Below are 19,588 nucleotides of genomic sequence, written 5' to 3'. Positions count from 1 at the left end.
TGGGATCGTGCCCTCCCCCTCCCATCGCACTTCCTGCACTGCCACTAAGTCTAACTTATAATTCCCTAATTCCCTACACACTGATTTCAGTGCCCCAGCCCTATAGAGGCTCCTAATGTTCCAAGTACCAAATCTCATGTCCTTTTTCAATTGCCGTGGTCGTGCCAAAGAGTCCGTCCTGATCCGAGGCTTGGTTGATTTTTTCGTAACACATATTTTTTTAAAGGTGAAAGGTTGTTAGCCCTACACCCAACCCCCAACCTGGAGGACCAGGGTATCACTCTTAGTCTAGCGCATCTCCTTAGACCTGTCCGGCTTGGGTGACCCTACCATGAGCCGAAGCTCAGGCCGGCATAGCCCTAAGGGTCATTTGAGCACGCAAGCCTCCTCACCCGGCAGATTGCCTTCGACAAGGTGGTGATACCTTCGAGAAGGATCACACTGTAACAACAGTGTTAAATAATTTACACGATGTGTGATATCACATCCTTTGATTTTAGAGCCCAGATTTAATGATAAGTGATAATAGTTCACTGTTTATGACTTGCAGTGCATCAACTTTGTGTTGCATTTACAGAGTTGTAAGTACAAAGACGTGTTACAGAAGTAGTTTGCAGTGTTATTTATGTTGAGTAATATTACATTCTTGTGGTCCCATATGGAGAGATTTGTCACCCTTTAAACTTTAAAAAACAAATCTTAGATTCTTCATATCTTACATATGTGGTATCTAGGAGGACTGCATCCAGAAATTTGGGATGAAACACTGGATAAATCAAACTTAGTCTTTTATTTGTGTCTTGTGTTGGCAGACTCATCAGAACTTTGCCCTGCAGTGGGTTTGGACCTGACACATTTGTTTGAAAGGTAAATGAGGGCCTTGGCCAATACTAAGGAGTGGTTTAGAGCACATGTATGTAGTATTATGTAAATGCACAAATTTCTGTCACCAGTTTCTTATCTATAGTCCAATTTAAATTATTTAAATGTTTGTAAGCAACAAAGAGGATGTGCCAAAGAGCTTAACTGCACAAGCATGGTAACACATACACCTTTCACTTAATACGTTTAGCTTTGTTTTGTATGCATAATTTTATATATTGTATTTTAAGTAACATTATTTTAATTATTTGTAAGAATGACACTGTTTTACAGTACATGACTAGGTTAAAGAATACTCTTAGATAAATGTGTTACTGATTGGGTTTTGTAATTGATTGTGGCAATTCAGTGTAGAGGTATAACGCTTGTTCGAATGGAAGCCATTCAGGGACTGTTCTGGGTGAAGTTGTAAAGATCATTACAAATAATCACCATGGGTGTTAAGGAAGGTATCCCATTGATGCACCGGCCATTGGATTTCCTCTATAAAGAATTTAAGGCTGATGATGGAATCACGGCTGTGTCTGACCCAAATCTACAGCCCTTTAGCGCTATTTTAAGGGTGCTGAACACGTGGAATATGCACACTGATAGGTCTGGGCTGTTTGGAGGATGGCGTAACACCTTCCAGCACATGGAGTGTAGCATGTCTTGGACAGTGTGGACAGTGTCACATGGGGATGCCAGAGTGCAGTATGAAGGTCTCGGAGGGTTTCATAGTAGCACCGTTCATTGATGGTGATGTCAGGGTTCTTGAATGTCAACATCAGCAGTCATGTTTGGAACACTGGCACTTAAGTGTGTCACTGTGTCCATTTGCTGTAACACACCTGTTTTGTTGCACAGCTTGTTGACTGCTGGCATGTCTTGCACACGGCCACATGATAATTTGGAACCAGCCATATTCACTAGCAGCACCGTAAGTGGGTATCAATTGAACGAACCAAATAATTTACTCCTTATTTGTCGAATAATCTCTGTATGTCCCCAGCTGCAGTCAGTGCTATAATATTGGTCTTCCAGGCAGAACTGTGCCTCTTTATCTTAAGGGAAGGACTTCTCACAAAATGAAACAACTTCCATTTCTTTATGCCATCAGTACATCCAGATTTGTATGTTGCCTTCTCTTTCTGAAGCGTATGTGATCAGTGTATTTTTTTCTTGGAATAACAGTTGCTAATTATTATTCTGCCTGTGTTCAAATTTATGAGATGCAATGGAAGTCTGATTAATGTGGTTTACTGTGGTATGATGTTAATACTTGATTCATTCAGGTACAAATTTTTAAGATGCATATCTGCATGTTGCAGGTATACAGTACTGATTTTCATCAGCCTTTAACAGACAGATAGCTATTAATTAATATTTTGGAAGACCTGATATGCAAGTAAGCTGTGATAACTTTTGGTTCTGGAATACATTTAATCACTGTAATGTCTCTCTGTAGGATTGTTGCACACAATGTCCTTTAGATGTATTTAAGTTAACAGATAGTCATATTACTCAAAATCAGAATCTTTTCTGCTATATTAAGTTACTGATGAAACTCAGGGTAATTGTCAGAATGCTGTCTTTATGCAGATTCAAAGGGTTTTTTTCCAGTTCTAAAACATTTTTAATTGATTAATTTCCATATAAGATTGATTATATCTGATGAAGTTAGTTATCCAGATGTGTTCCCATTGTTTATCTTTGGAAGAACTATTTTTAGACGGTAGAACAGACAGTTTGTGGCCTCATTCAAATTTTACCTGCCTGGAAAGGCCTATAAAATAATTGCCTGCCTTCAAGAATTTGTAAACAACAATTTTGTAATGTTATCTTGAAGAAGTGTATCGTGCACATGGACATTGTTCCAGGAATGTATGCAGCATACAAATACTCATTTAGTTAAGTAGGTATTTGGTTGCGTTGACTACATTTAACCCTTCAAGTGTCTTTGAGTGCCGTTGTGGTGCCTTCTTGTAGCAATGGCAGTGTACTATGTTTTTAATAGGAATAGGGATAAGTCACACTGGGTGCCTAAGAGTCCGTGTGCAACTCGTGTTTGAGGGGTTTATGATACTATACAGTATATCATTTAAAAAAATGTATGATTACGTCATTATCGCTTTTACGCTTCTTACTTCTGTCATGAGAAGGCATTACAAAGTATTCATTTATGTTCTCTATTACAGTACTTTAATGGTGAGAATTGTTCGGTTCTTAATTACTTTTTTCCCTGTTATGTGGATACAGAATGTTTTATTACTTGACTCTTTGACTGATGTAGACTTTTCTGTGTGGTCTGGGTCCTGACTGTTAGAACTTGGCAAGTTTTAGTAAAAGTAAGTTACCGTGTGTTTCCTAATTTAAGATATTTTAAATTTATAATGGCCAACCTTTTAAAACATGAGCCTCTTAAATTGTAGACATATCACATAAATTAAGATGTTAATACATTTTACATTTGTGTTGTATTTTAACTGGTTTTCATGTCGCATTCACTGCCAGAATTCACGTAAGTCGATTTATCTGATAGCCTTTAATACTGCCAGTGTTGATGTAAGTCAGTTTAATGCATCTCTGCATATAACTTGATGAGGGATTGAAGATTCCATCACAAGTGAATGAGTTGCTTGAAGGGTCATTTGCATATTATTTATTGTCCATTGCATTTTCCTTCTCTTGCCTCGTATTTTGATTCAGCATTTCTGCTTCATCTGTGCAGTAACAAACCAGCTGACATCTGACGTATGGCAGTTGTGTGTTACTTTTGTATGAATTCACAGCTGATCTGTGGCCTTCAGTATTGCCTTTGTTTGTTTGTTTGCTTCTGTGCGTATGGAAATACAGTCATGAAAATGAAAAAATTGAGAGAACTAACACGAGAGGAAACTGCAAATTGTAGCAATTCTGATAATGATTTTATATCCAGATCAAGTCCATCAGAATCATTATCAGAAAACAATGAAGAGTACTTTTGAAATCATCAGATGCCATGAGTAATGCAGGATTTTCTAAAAGGGAAAAAGAATGTTTGAGCCTTCTTTATTTTAAAATGTGTCGTACCTACTGTTTATGTATTTTGTTGATACTAAAGTTATTTCCTGGAAGTGTATAGCTATTTCTTGCATATTTTATATTGGATTTTGAAATGCCTTTTGCATACAGTGTTGATCTTAAGTTAATTGCATTGAAATTAAAGTTGCAGTTTATTTAGGACCACATACCAACATGCTTCTTTAGTAAGAGAAGAAATTGCTCACACACACAGGGTATTGTGCTATATCTTCTATCTCTCATGCATATTCTGTACCATGTGGGCTACTCAAGGGGGATGACATGATTTTCAACTCCACTTATAATTTAGTTAACTCTGCTCCTAGACTGTGTGGATTTCAGAACTGTGTTTCGGTGACACATTTTTCAGTCACATAAGGAAAATAGTAGCAATATGTCTCAACTGGATTTTTGAGTCCTATATGTTTATTATTCAAAACATTCAAATTTATGCTGTTTAAAGCTTTGACCAGCCACATCCACGTGTTCTGCCTGCTCATCAAGATCCATCAGAATTACGTCTAATCATTAAGTCTGAAACAGTTGATAGTTCAAATGCTTCTGTAAATTGATACTGAAGATTGCACATCTTGCATAATTTATTTTTAGTAAAGATTTAGAAGATTTGATGAATATTTTTTATTGGAAAATTTTGATTCACTTGAAGTGTAAATAATGTAACAGTTTCTGTACAACGAAAATGTGTGTAGTGTTTAGAGGTATTTGAAATTAGTTAATGCAAAAGAATCAACTATAGCTGGGAACAGAAATTGATCATAATATTTATTATCTTCAGCTGCTTTTTCGTTTTTGACAGTATGGCCTAAAATTTTGTAGAATCCTGAACATATGTTCTTCATGCATTGAATTTTACATCATAAGTTTGCTTATTGTAAGAATGTTGCAATGAACAGATTTGTGTAACTCGTGCATATGCATTTGATTGTTATTAAGATTCTGTGGTGTACTTTGGTATATTCACTAAGCTCCCCAGACTTTCTGACACATTTACATATTGAGTAATAAGATTACTTTTTCATTGGTTGTATGTGATGGGGACATTGTTACGAAGCAATTAAAAATGGTAGAAATCAAATGTCGTACTATTAACGCTAATAACTCGTGTATTGAAAGGTGATATATTATGAGTATATTATTTTAAGAATTATTTAAATTGAACAGTGGTCTGAACATAAAATGTGTTAAGTGATAAATACCTGTAAAAGTATAGCAGTTTAAATTATTTTTCAGATGTTATTTCATTCCTGGATTTTCAGTTTTGTAAATACAAGATTCAAAATTGTAATTGCTCATGAAATGAAATGTCATAAATGTACCGCTTTGCAATTTATGCATAATTATTATTTATTTTAGTTATTATATGTTATAATTTAGTTAATATATAAATTAATGATTGAACTGTGCTAAAGTTTGTAGGCATTAATTTCAAGCGCTGTAAGTGAACAAGAATAATTTTCTACACCTTTCAGTTGGATCTCATTCAATGACTGTTGGCAGTGATGAGTATGTTAATGACTAATGACAAACCTGTACCAATAATAAGATGGACGTGTTTGGTAGATGCATGATTTCAATACGAGTTTTGACTATCTGTTTAAAAAAGCAGTTGTATTATCTAGTCACACTTTGTAATTGCTTACTAATACTGATGAACATATAAAATTGGTCTCTTTTTTAATACCTGTGACTGGTGCGTTGTTCTTCTGATTGACTTTGATCGAGGCAACTGGCAATATAGTCAAAAAACAAAAGCAACATATCGGTCTGTGTATGCCATCAAATAGACAGTAAGTAACGTCAATAATAACTTCCTTATTAAAATGTATTTATCTTACCCAGACACGATCATAATTTGCACAAAATTTCATATTAACCCTTTGAAGCTGAAGGTTGTCTGAATATTATTTAAGAATTCAGTCCGTACCTTAAAGAAAACACGACACTACACCATTACAAGAATCAACTTGTTAATGTAGTTTAAGGAAATAATTGCTGTTTATTATGAAGGTTATATGAAACCTGTAAATACAAAATGTAGAGTTTCATCATTGTTAAGATCAATCAGTCAACCTGAAAGCAAGACATCTAAGAATTGAAAATATTTTAATATTAACATTTCCTCATTCTGCATTGAAGACTTATCAAACTTGTCACTTCACAGGAAAGTTTGCGAGTTTTGCTTTGATGAAAGTCAGTTGGGTTTATGTATAGTCTTTTACCGTCTTACCTTTCGTATCCTTTGGGGGGGGGGGGGGGCATGAAACATGAAAGTCGTTTAAATTATGGCTCCAAATTGAATGTAATGATTGGTTGCTCAGATTTGCCTTACCATCAGTTCAGTTTCACAATTTATCCTTGCTCTTCAAGTCAGTGTGTTTATATTGTAAAATTAAATATTCAGATTTATACGAGACTAGCAAAATACATGTATTTTACCTGGATTGTTCTCAAAATAAACTGTACTGAAATTACTTCATGAGATTTGGGTTCCTCACAGCAGCAGATGTGAAGTCTGGGTACGTTTGCCTTGTAGTTTGTAGAAGCTTTGATGATGGAGGCACAAAAATGAAAGTCCTTTGTACTTAACTGTCACGTGAAACTAAGAGCACCGCAAGAATAATAATTAAATTTATGTTAAAATAATGAAAGGATGTGACATCTTCACTGTTATTTATTGCTATGGTGTTACATGGTGATTGCTTTATGCATTATAACACCACGTGGTATTACAGCAACCAGAGGATGACAGGAAGAAAATTAGTCTGACAAAGGTTTGGTATAATAATTGGTGGTATTATTGATTTTCTTCAGTTTTGCAGGAAAGTGAATATCTTAATTTTGTCATTTGACAATAGAATATTCAAATTGAGACACGACAATGACAAATGTTCTCAACTTTACCCTTTTTGATTTTGTTATTTTAACTCCAAACTGTACCAGTCAGTGCTGGAGGTCTGCATGGGCCAAAATGTTGTAATTTTACCCAGCCGGAGCCCGAAGTTAACTTTCAGATATGTTAACCTATACCCCACCTAAGCCCGATTTCCTTTTATTCCAAACCGAATGAAGCCCGGCCTATTTACAATCTGCCTTGACTATCGTAACATTAATAATACATGTTCACCTTAATGTATAAATGCCAGTAATCCATGAATGAATTATTTAACGACTCTGTAAACCATCTCAGGTTATTTTTGGCGTTTAGGGAACGGTTCAAAAATAGCGGATGCCAAATTTGTAAGATGTTATCTCCAATTATTTCTGGGAAGGGGCGTCTACGAAAATCGCCGAGAAAATAAAGTCAATGGGATTTGTTTGCAAAGCCCAAATATGTCATGGGCATAAGACGAAACTATGAATAACTTTTGTTTTGCGAAAAAAATAATATCCCAAGAAATTGCGAAACGTTATATGTAACGTTAGTTAGCTGTCATTTGAACCAAGCCCGGACCCGTGCAGACCTGTAGTAGGATATGCAGAGAATTTTCACGTACAGAAGTCGTAGAGAGGTGAGTACAAACAAAGCAAGACATTGGTGTTGTAATTTGTACTTATTATTTGTTATTTCTACCAGTAGTTTTAGTATGATGTTGATAGTTATATAATTGTTGCATTCTTTTCATGAGTGCGAACACTAACTGTCCGATTGATGGCAATTGCAAACAAGGACACGCTTAAAACTGACCTTTGCCTCACGTCCTTTTTTTAAGGTAAATCCTATTAAAGCGGGTGAGACGAAGTTGGCAAGAAACTGTCGTTTAGAATGAGGGGAACAGTTTTAGCATACCTTGAAGATTTAATCAGTGGAGGATTCTCAGTGTGCGGTATTTCGCAGTGGCATAAACTTTTACCAGTCCGAAGATGACACAAAACCGATTTTGGATATGGTGTTCAAGGTTTAAGGTTCTGTGGCGTCGAAATCCATCCATGAAAGATGTTTGCTATCCAGGAGCCAGACAGGAAAGTTACCACACGCGTATGTTCTTGCACAGGCAACTATGTAGCCCATGTTACACGGTAAGTTGAAATATAGTAGGCCTAAAAGAAATCGAAATCATTCTGAAGTAGGTAATTGCGTAGGCGTAAATGTTTGACAGTGAAGACCCTCGTGGAATTTTGAGGAATAACGTCGGTTATGATTTAAGCAAATAGAATCATAACGAAGCCGCTGTCTGAAACATGGCCTACTTGGGCAGTTTGATGGGCCCCACATTGTTAAGGGACGGAAAAAATTACTGAGCGCTCACCCTGAGAAAACTTCATTAATTCGTATTTCCATACGTATACTTAAGTTACCTCACAGAGCAAACAGCAGTTTTACTATGGTACATAGTTTTAATACTTTAAAATGGCTATTAACGTATACAATACGTATCGTAAAAGCTCAGGAATTCAAGACACAGAACGAACAACGTCTTGGAACGGAACTCGTTCTTAAACCGTGAGTTGCCTGTATTGGGGAGGACATGAACTAATGTAAAGATAAGTGAATTGGGAATTGAAGTAATGGGCCCGCGAACATTTTATGACCCGGTTACCTCCTTGGGTATCCTATAATCCGGATAGAAACCTCGACAACTCAAAGTTACGTGACCTGCTTCGCCCTCTATTGGCAAAGACATGAACTAATGTAAAGATAAGTGAACTGCCCCGCCATATATTGGCGAGGGCATGAACTAATGTAAAGATAAATCAACTGCCGCGTCATATACAGGCAACTCGGTTTACGAACGAATTCCGTTCCAAGACGTTGTTCGTTATGTGTGTCTTGCATTCCCGAGCTTTTGCGATACGTATCTTATACGTTAGTAGCCATTTTAAAACATTAAAACCATGTACTAAACATCGAATGGTCTATATACAATACGTTTTATTATAATGTATGTATCCGTAATGGTTTATCAGTACCAGCACTACTATTTCGCTTTAGACCCATTATCGCTTACATTTTAAAAAATAAATTTCTAAGTCACCAAATGCAGAACTACACTTGGCCGTCTAAGATAAACTAAGCAAAGCAAGTGATGATCCTATTATATTATAATTGGGGGAATTACCGATTTCTTTCCCACGAGACAACATTCTACGCGGCGTGGCACGTAAACCAACGTTTTTTTGCTGGCTAGATTAGTTTTAATATTCAAGAACAGTTCAGTATAATTATCATGTAATAATTTTCTGATAATTATTGTAATAAATACATTTTTTAAAAGTTTGTTTATTTAAGTCTTACAATTATGTTCACTATACGTTTGACATTCTGTTTTATAAGGAACTCTATCTATTGGCGAATTTAAGAAATTTTGAATGAATTGTGACGTTCGTTGTAGCGAATGTTCGTAAACCGAGAGTTTCCTGTAATTTGTAACCCGTCTACTGTCAGTGCGCCAAGAGAAGTTGGCAGGGGAGTGAAGTGAGGTGGGCATGAACGACTGCACTATAGTCTTTCACAAAACATTCATCGACGCCTGCGTACACCATTTGCGCGCACAACGAACTATTCTTCTGCAGAACGTCAGTTCGTCTTTCGCTCGTATTCCCAGGGACTCCTCTTGGCGCGAAACGGTTGCACCTGTGTTCTGCATTGCGATTAAGTCATTTCCTGGCAGTTCGCTGGCTGCTGCGGCGTGCTGTTGTGACCGGTTTCACGTTAAGTGGGACACCTGTAGGTCTAGTGTAGGAGAGGACCGACTTATCCAAACAACGTCGCGGACCGGACTGAGCTTTTCCACAACACTCTTATCGGAACACAAGGTTAGTGTGTTGTATCCACAGCAGCTGGTTGTAAATGCGATAGTATAATTGGACAGCTGGACTGTGTCAAGATGATGGAAACACATTCGTATTTCAGAACACTTGAACACAAGAAAATACTTATCTGCGGGGGATGGTATGCTCATTCTTGGCACGATACTAGATGGAAATGAATGTGAGTCAGTTTCACTTTCCTACCGTCTTATCCCCCGAGAATGAACTAGGATTTTCTGTTAACTGCCCAAAAATGCAGACATAACTCTTTCGAATTTTTGTGCTTTTATTTATTTTCGAGAAAAGGGAGATTTTTTGTTTGGTGCCACAATTATATCTGGCCCCCTGTTTTGACTATTGAACCATCTGCCAATTTATTCCGATGTTTGGGAGACATGGACGTCACACCATTTGAGGCTTCGATCTTACCAGCCTCTTAAATAGTTTTTAAAGGGTCCTGAAATGACGTAGGTCTATGGTAGTAAGATAGAGCTTCGTAAAATATAAAACTTTTATCAACAACATTTTTTCAGAATATTAAACAATCGAAGAGCCAGTGAGACTGGAAGACAGGGGGACAAAGGGTCTTTCTTCTAGCTCTGGGGTCCTGCCAAATGGGTACTGGGGGTTATTTCCCTGGGAGTAAAGCACTGACCATCCACCCTCATCTGTTGCCAAGATAAAGAACGGCTAGCAGCTACATCCCCTCTCTCCCCAAGTGGACCAGCTTTATTTTATGAAGAAGACTGCGCCGTGTAATCTGGTAGAAATTTCGGAGATGCGTTCTGCCTTCGTCATCAGGGTGACGAGTCTCTGCATTGGGGATTAAGTTCTGCCAGGAAGTCCTTATTTGTTGTTTTTATAATATTGTAGGCCTGGATATTTATGGGTTTGGTTTTCTGGCTTATGGAGCCGACGCAGCGTAATTTTACAGCCGAGATGGTTACCACTGCTTATGAAGAAGGTTAGGTTAGGTTAGGTTAGAGATGGCCTACCTGTCGCGTTCAACGTTGCTGTCTGTCCATCTTCAGGGCAAACATTTCATTTGGTTCACGCGGTTCTTTGCTCAGTTTTTAAATGTGTTTGGGACTTAGATTAGAGTCAAATTTGAAGCTCATCTGTTGTCTGTCATATTTCAATTAATAATCCGATGAAGAAAGTAAGCACCTATGAAACGTCGGTTAGTTTATGTCAGATTACACGGCATAACATCATAGTTACCATGAAGTCAGACCTTTATTAGCGTATGTAACAGGCTGATACCAATAGTCCTTTTGCGGCCTTTTGTAAACACGACAATGAGCCGAGCGAGTATTAGCATTTGCCCCCTCACACGATCTTTCTCCGCTCTTTACTTATTTATTTAACAACGCTTTGTCAGACTATCGTCTAATGGGAGGATGACAATAAATAATGAATTCGAAAGGATATGGAAGAAAGCGGTCGTGGCCTAATTTAAGGTACTGTATCGGCATTTGACTGGAGGGGTTGAGGAAAACCACGAAAACCCTCAGTCAGGATAACCGGTCTTTGGGCCGAGATTCGGAGATCTCCCTAATACGAAGCAGGAGTTCGATCATGCGTGAAGTGCGAAAGTCCTACATGCCACTGTGTGTGTAGGACCCTGTTCCCCCTTGCAGGTGGTTCAACCGGTCACACCCACTGATAACAGGAATCAGTACATGTTAGACCTATTACAATTTTACTGGACTGAAAGAAGCCTAAAACAATGAATGGGTTAGCAATTATTGCATGCAAAGGCGCAAGAGAGCTGTGTGTCACGTAATTGCGTTTGAAGTCCACCACTGACTCCTACTGTGTTGTTTAAAAAAATTGAAGTAAAATATTACGGAGCAATGCTATTGTTATTACTTAATTCATTTATTGGACAGTAAACGTATTTTTCTGCAATTAGCGCCTCTGTAATTAGGTGCAGCGGTTAGCCATTTTGTAAGTTTACCGCACAGACCTGTGGCCACATGTCAGAGTAGGTGGGGCGAACGGATCTTTGGGTGGGGGATCTTCAGTCACATGGGCGTTGCTTGTTTGTGATTGGTGAGCCTGCAGTGCTTTCAATTTTTATAGAGGACGCCTGCCGTCTTTGTCATCTTAAGATTGCCTAAGGAGAGGGAGAATGGGCGTGGCTAATAAGGTAAACAGCTTTATGACAGCGGGTGTTTCCACTGCGTTGTTTACGCGATCAGGACGAGGCAGGGCTTGCACAACATACCAAGGCTTCAAATCAAATGTGGGCACAATTGGAAGTTCGTGTATGTGTTATTAGTGGTCGACAGTAAACATGCACTGCAGTTTTACTGATACCCTACGTTGAAACATACGGAACGTAGCCTGCCTGCAGTGAAATAAACAATGTGCTCTTTATTAACACGACATTCCGAGCGATCTGTAGTCGACAGGGAACATTCTGCCATCTAGCGGACAGGTTCCGCAACGAGTACTCTGTGTTTTGTTTTCTCGCGATGAGGTTTGTTTAGATTTGTTGCAGTTAAATGGACCTTGCGAGTTGTGATTTCTTCGTGCAAGAGGACATTTCAAGACAACTGAAAACATTAGGTTCATATTTAAAAGTAAAAATGGCTCGGTTTTAAAGGTACAAATGATAAGTAAAGCAGACTGTTTGTCGTTTATGTGTTATTATATGAAATAAATATTAGACGTCGAACTAAAGTTCAGTGATTGTGATGAGTGGCATGATTTAAGTGTGTTTTGTGCACTTCTGGAATCTGCACCCACTGACGTCAACACATACGATCGAGTCGGTCTGAGGGCAAGTGAGATAGTAGCATGGACCTTACCACACGGTCGCGGCTCGCGCCTTGCGACGGGAATACCAACAACAAGCCACGTGTAGCGAAGTCCGTGTTCTCTATAAGGAGCATCGTGGATGTGAAGGAGGACACCTGCTGCACCCGACCAGTCGGTGAGCTCGTAGGTTAGGTTAGGTTAGAGATGGCCTACCTGTCGCGTTCAACGTTACATGACTTACTGGTGGATTTTTGTTTGGATTAAATATTGCATTGCCGTCAATAACGTGACAGATCTTACCGGTTATAGATAACGTGACCTGTAGTCAGAAGCCTGTTTAAAGATGCAGGAAGTTGTAGCTTGTAGACTAAATATCGAATATTGTAACTTCTTTTGAATATTATCCTGGAAGATTAATGGAAGCCATAGGTAAAGTACTTAACTTACTATGGACGTTCTATACCTTCACAGAGCAGAAATTACAATGTTCCACCGCATACGTTCTGTTCTGAAGCTACGTAACTGATATTTTCCAGAGGTTGAAATCTAAGTGAGAAACCTGTGTTATCTACCTTAACAACGCAACTTACAGGGCCTGTAGCGATACTCGTAGCTGTAAGTCCCGTAGTTGTTGTCCTTCCTTTTAGAACTTGCCTTTATCATCATCTGTGGCTCTACAACCCAGTGTGGGTCTTGGCCGACTCTTGTGGAGGTTACACTATTTAGGCATTTGATAGGACTCCTTGGATAAGTGACCGGCCCGTCGCAAGGCCTTTACCTGTAAGCAGGACAGCACAAAACTTGCCTTAGTGAAGTATTTTGTCATGCTTACAATTTCCAACATAAAATCCCCCTTTTTTCAACGTCTCTTAGCAGAACACCTTTTATCCTAATTACTTTTTGTCCCTGTTGATGAAAATTAATTTTACTGAGCAATATACAGTGGGATTCTAAATTTAGGCCTACATACGACATTATAGATAATCAGGCATTAATATTTCTAACATACTGTTTTGTCCTGTTAGACCAAAGTCTATTCCCATTAGACGTTCGAGAACTAGATCACGAAACATGAATAGCATTCTCCGTATTAATTATTGTATTAGGTTTTTCGTATCTCAAATTCCAGAGATGCCCTACCTGGGCCTATAACAACCAACAATTTTTATTCCTTAGGCCTATGACTTTTTGTATGGCTCGCTGTTTACAAAATAAGTTACGATGCAGACTTATGTGCGAGACGTAAGACTACATTTACATACATTTATTTTCACCATTGTAGGCCTGTGTAAAACATAAAGCTCACTTTTCAATCGTCCCGTGTCAAATTTCAGAACCCTTGTAGGGCCTATTCCTGCCCGTTTTAGTTTTTTAAATTTCCTGTCTCAGATCCAGTTTCTAAGGCAGTCAAAATTAACTGTGAATAGTAAGTTCAGGAACTTCTGTAGGTCTGTATCTTGTGGAAAAGGAAAGTCGAATTTAACACTTTAGCATTTTTTATGAAACTTTGGCTTTCGGTGAGAGCGTCAAATGTTTGGTGTCAGCCTACGTTAAAAATGACAAATGAAATGTTTCCCGAGACGTTGGTTAATCATCAACATTCGACGCTCTCACCGAAAGCCAAAGTTTCACATTGAACTCCAGCCGCGAAAGCCTATGAACAAGGCCGCCAGCCTTTTCATTTCTGTTTTGTACTCGATCTACGATCTTGAGGTAGGCACTCCGGTGCTTTTGAGGCAGTTTGCACCAAGAAGGTCAACACCAACATAACCATAAATATTTCCGCTTTTTTGTTTCTTCTTCCCGATCTAATTATGGAAATTAGGTTTCTTGTGAACATGTTTTGCAAGTTTCTGAGGGGGGCCAGAGGCTTAATTATAAGCACTTTTCATCTGCTTATGTCTTGCAGTGTAAGCCAATGAAATGAAGTCTCTTGCGTGTATTTATTTGAAACTTCCATTGGATAGGGCCTATTCAACAGTTTAGGCTACTTTTCTTTGAAGTAAATAGACAGGTAAAACTGACTTTTTGTTTGCTCAATGGCTTATAGGCCTAGCAACAATTTACAAGACGAAAATAAACAAATAAAATAATAAACAACTCAGAAATTCTAACATAGGTTTTGGTTACTTAAACGGCAGTTTATATCCCTTGGCATCTACTAATGCATTTTTATGTAAATTTTGTTGGTTTTCGAAATTAAATTCCATCTACAAGTTCTGAAACCTCATGACGAAGAGACAGATGTATAATATAGTCTACTTATTGGGTTTAGATAAAAATTTCATTATCAGAGACTTCATAAATGAATGTATATTAGTTTTAAAACGGTGGTGTTATTTTAGATGGGACTAGTGGCTGCCTGGAATTTAGGGCTGTGCTGTCTTCTGGTTGCAGACCTTACTTACCAAATTTTCGGAGGAACGTTTTACAGACCCAGAAGTCAGACTACAAGGCGCAACAGCCCAGAAAATTTCTAAAATCATGTTTCTGTGAAAACCTCTGAACCTATGATGTGCTTCTACGAGGTTTCCTACTCTCAGATAACATCCAGTGAAGGATGGACGACACGAGACGAACATGAGTGTCCTTGACGGGGACAGCGAGATATTTTTTACGTCGCATGTGTTATCATGACAGCCAATCGCAGTTGCAAAGAATAAAAAAATTAGTCTACTTTTAAGGCTTATTAGTAACTGAAGAATAATCCTCGTAGATTACTGTATCGTCGCTGTCAGGCAATTGCTTTCTGGCGGTGGTTTCTAGTAAGTTATTCAAAATACAAAGAATACTTTATTTTTGGAACAATATACTACAACTAGAATGTCTCCAAATAACTGCATTATTTAGAGCTTCAGTCCGACAGGATCATGTCTGTTCCGTACATTCGAGAGCTGCCGGGTTCGAATCTCGGTTTTATTACCGGTTATTCTGACTGGATTTTTCGTTATTGTTTTCATTTACTCCGGCGAAGGCTGAAATAAAACTTGAAGTAATGCACGTTCGTCTGTTTCGAATCTTCCCAACTCATTGCATTAGCTAAACGCAGACTAAGAACTCTTACCTGGGCGTGCGATAGGATTCCTTGGGCTGGGGATCTCATCACCCCAGTCACCGAGTTCATCCGTCACAGAAAGTCACTAACGGGGTTTGAGGCCCGCGATATGCGTGTCTGAGCAGCCCAGGATCTCGCAGTGCACCGGGGCGGAACTCATCCCTGCCCCAAACTAATAGACCCGGTGTTGTGTACGAGACAAAGGGACGTTCCGCACGGGCATTTGTGGTCAGCGCGTGACCTCGCAACCCCGTACAGCTTGTTAACAGCTGCGGTTTTCCTGTCTAATAATCTGGATCACTGCAGCGTCTCAAGGTAAGCAATTCTTCAATCGCTTTTTGGTAATTCGTTTTACAGAGAGACCCACCGTGATAGCAATTGTCAGGGCACCAAAACGCAGACAATTTAAATTTAAGATTTGGCACTGACACCGCCGTATAAATCCCACGAACACAGGAAACTAGTGTAGACTTTTCCAAGCTCCAAGGAAAGGCTGCTGACACAAGTACCCCTATTTATTTATGTTTTGCCTACCTTACTGCATTTGGCTTTCATTTGTTGCAGATACAAATGTATTCTTTCGAAGTTAAACACACTGCATAAGCCATAGAAATAGAGCAGTTTGTTTTTATTTAGCCTGTATTTCTCCTTGAATAGCTGTAGTCCTACATTGTATCAACAAATTTTTCATTCAAGTGTTAATCATGGAATCTATTGTTTTACGTTAGTCTACGTGTCAGTTTCTCGTACGTACGTCGAAACATTTATGAAAAAAGTGAAAGGACAAAATTCTCTTGAGCGTCTTCAACAGTTGACGTAAGGGCTATAATGGACAGGTACGGGCAAAATTCAATTCGCCAATCAATTTTTGCTGTCCCCATTCGATAATGGAGCTCATTACGAGTTAAAGGAGCATAAAACAGTTTGACGGAGAATGATGAAAATTAATAGATCAAATACTGCAGGCTAAATTGTAACGGTTGCAGAATGTAGTTGTGTGATCTGGAAATGCAAGACGTGACGAGACTCTTAGCTTAGAAGAACTTTTCTCCCCGAAGTTAGTTGACAGGTAATTGGAGGATTGTTGTGAACGATGAATTGCGAAATAAGAACAAGGAATAGGTTGTGACCATCCTTACAATTATCGGCCTATCATTTGCCTTGCACGATTAACACAACAAAGCCATTTTAGAGACTCCGGGCCACGAAGCGGGTTACTACGATAAACGCAATTGGGCTCCGAAGTTTGAAAAAGTGTCACAAATTCAGAAATTAATCTCAAAGGTTGATTTTTATATAATTACATTAAACTACGTTCTTTCGGCTAAAATTAAATACTGTTTAAATTATAGCTCTTGAGTAAGTTCAAGATGATCCCATTATTATTGTGTTCAAGGAGAAATCGGATTGTTGTATAGCTTATGTGTTGTTTCTTTACAAGGAATTGGTGCACTCAGTACACAGAATGTGCTCAAAGTCACGTGCTGCGTAGGAACACCTTGGTGTCACGTGTTTACACTTATTCATTATGCCCCCCACTACCTTGTTAAGGCCTGTATAATACATTCGCTTCTTCATGTCTCATATAGACCTTTCACCTGAAGTAGGGTGTAAGAATGTGGACTAAATTTGTCTGACTTACAACAGGGACAAGAGACAGGGTCTTGTGGACACAGTAATTAGCATCAGGGTTCTATGAAATGATTGGGCATTTTTTTCCTAGTTGGCGACATTTTGCTTCTCATGAAGGACATTTTTTCATGGAGTTAATTAATGAATATTTGGACAGAACATTTGATGAATGCAGAGAGCAACCGATACATCAGCGTGCCATATTAGTCTTGCGCGTCAGATGTTATCCACCTTTGGGCTGAGATAATCTTAAAGGCGCCACAATTAAGTCCCGCAGACTACCGGTATACATTGTGCGATTAAACCATTCTTCTTGTTTGAAAATCGATAGGTTATAACATAAGCCATCATTATATGCCCATTAAAGTATAATAGGTACAAACACGATTAGCTTCCAACACACGTTTAGGCCATTGACCATACTAAATTGCAATGATTACCAGGGTAAATTACCAGAAATTGACAACTAGGATCAAGTATACGTCTGTGTTAGGTAAAGTCTGCTATTAAATAGGAAATACTTAGGTTGTAGAAGACAGGTAGACTACACACAACTTATGTTTAGTTAAAACACATTAAGGTTAGTCCTATATTATTTTTAATATTAAAAAATATTTTTGTTAGTACCATCGGGTGAATATGTTCCTTGTGTTTGTCAATTAACTCTTTGAATCTCACGCTCGACTAAATAATGTGTAAGAATTTTGTCCGTACTGCAAAGAAAACACAACACTTCACCATTACAAAGATCAGTTTGTTAATGTTGTTTAAGGAAATAATCCCTTTGTAAAACGGTTGATTGTTCAAGCAGGTGAAACATGCAATTACCATTGGGATTTAAAAAGTTGACGAGACCAGGGTACATAGAACGAACGTTAGTTTCTTCAACAGGTGTCTATTAAGTTTTAATCGTATTGGCTCGAATCTCGGTCGAAAAATATTACCCTCACGTAGGCTATGACCAGTGGTTTTCCAGTGCCTCAGCAGATAAATTCTAGTCTCTTTATGATTATAAAATACAAAAGTTCGCCGCTGTCATCGCAAACGCCTGATCTGAATTCATTCCTAATCCAACTCAGAAGGCTGCGTAATGCAAAATTTTCTTTGTGTTCATTTTAATATTATCCGCGAAACTATAAACATTTGTCTCGTGGATAACTTTATTGTGTAAGATTTTCCTGTGATTTTTGTTAGGTTTTTTGTTTCCTCGTGCGTTTTACGTGTCCAACTCAAATTTACCATATGCATTTAATCACCCTAACTGCAACAGTAGACGATATTAAGACCTCGGTGTTCCTCGTTATGTAACATTTTACTAGGCACCTAATTTTTCTTACCCCATTAGGGCAGCGTTTTACAAAGTGGGAGCCACTGCTCCCCACGGGGCCATGAAGCTATTTTTGGGGACGGGATGGGGGGACAGCGATTAATAGTGCTTAATTTGCTTTAGTTCCCTTCATTTGAAGACACAGTTTAATATAAAAATAGTTATTTCGATGAAACTCGAGATATTACAACTAATTGCACTAATTAATTTCCTTGTCAGAATTATGTATTACCGTCATAATTTAATCCCCCAAAATATGCAGTCAATAATTACGTTATACCTATCAGAATATTCATAAATGTTTTAACACGTCGAGGTCTTTTGAATTTCCAAGTTACTGATTCGAACGTTGTTAAGGGGGAAATGTATAGAGAAACGATCACCTATTGCCCCCTGTTATCCTGAACATTACGAAATATCAGACTATTTTTTCTTGTGTAGTTTGGCTCTAGAAAATAATAATTTTAATTTTAATGCTTTCCTAACTTCATGGAGAAGAGTCCTTGAGAAAAGACTCCTTCGTCATCTATCAAGAAATTCCAGGTGTCCAAATTAGGCAGTGTAGGGCAATTAATAAAATTTTCATTTGTATTAAACTGTGTAACCAATTCCAAATATGACATTTAACAAGCTCAAAAGAACTTAATTCCAGCGCTGTTGAGGCTGTAGGGTAAACATGAGACTAACTGCTAATTAATAATTTTAATTTGCTACGGGCCTAGCCTGAAACCTCAGTAAGTATTGAAGACTAACTAAGACACGGTTCACATTACGCGGTTTGCGCCGCGCGGTTGTTTTTACCATAGATGGCCGCGCGGTTGAATGTGAACACTTAATGAGCCATCTATGGTAAAAACAACCGCGCGGTTGGAACCGCGCCGCGCAAACCGCGTAATGTGAACCGTGCCTTATAGCACCATAAACTTTAGATAATACCCATAAATTAATCCTGTAAAGCCTGATGGTAACTATTTTACCACGTGCTTTAACAGTCGGTAACGCTGTATTTTGTATTTCCGGGTTAAATATGATTCTCAGTGTAATAGGAAAACGTGCTTTCTTTGCGGTAGGGTCTGTATCCTTAATTTTTTGACGAACTTCGGCTTCAAATGTTT

At 38.3% G+C, this 19,588-nt stretch overlaps 2 protein-coding genes across 2 annotated transcripts in view; both read left to right on the top strand.

The window, feature by feature from the left end:
- Lrch (Leucine-rich-repeats and calponin homology domain protein) overlaps window positions 1-5,625 on the top strand; it is a 69,677-nt gene extending 64,052 nt beyond the window's left edge. The window contains exon 14 of the mRNA XM_022072084.2: window positions 813-5,625. The gene's annotated coding sequence lies outside the window, so the exon portion shown is untranslated. The remainder of the gene's footprint in view (window positions 1-812) is intronic.
- A 6,240-nt stretch (window positions 5,626-11,865) lies between these two features.
- al (aristaless related homeobox) overlaps window positions 11,866-19,588 on the top strand; it is a 149,348-nt gene continuing 141,625 nt past the window's right edge. Inside the window, exon 1 of the mRNA XM_022072039.2 lies at window positions 11,866-12,634. Coding sequence (XP_021927731.1) covers window positions 12,499-12,634 — 136 coding nt within the window. The 5' untranslated portion in view covers window positions 11,866-12,498. The remainder of the gene's footprint in view (window positions 12,635-19,588) is intronic.

Source organism: Zootermopsis nevadensis, unplaced genomic scaffold (genome assembly GCF_977971745.1).
Source record: "Zootermopsis nevadensis isolate Lab colony 2312 unplaced genomic scaffold, Znev_1.0 Znev_ptg000002l, whole genome shotgun sequence".
NCBI lineage: Eukaryota > Metazoa > Arthropoda > Insecta > Blattodea > Termopsidae > Zootermopsis > Zootermopsis nevadensis.
The sequence above is the reverse complement of the archived record's forward strand: the minus strand, read 5'-3'. Positions and strand labels throughout refer to the sequence as shown.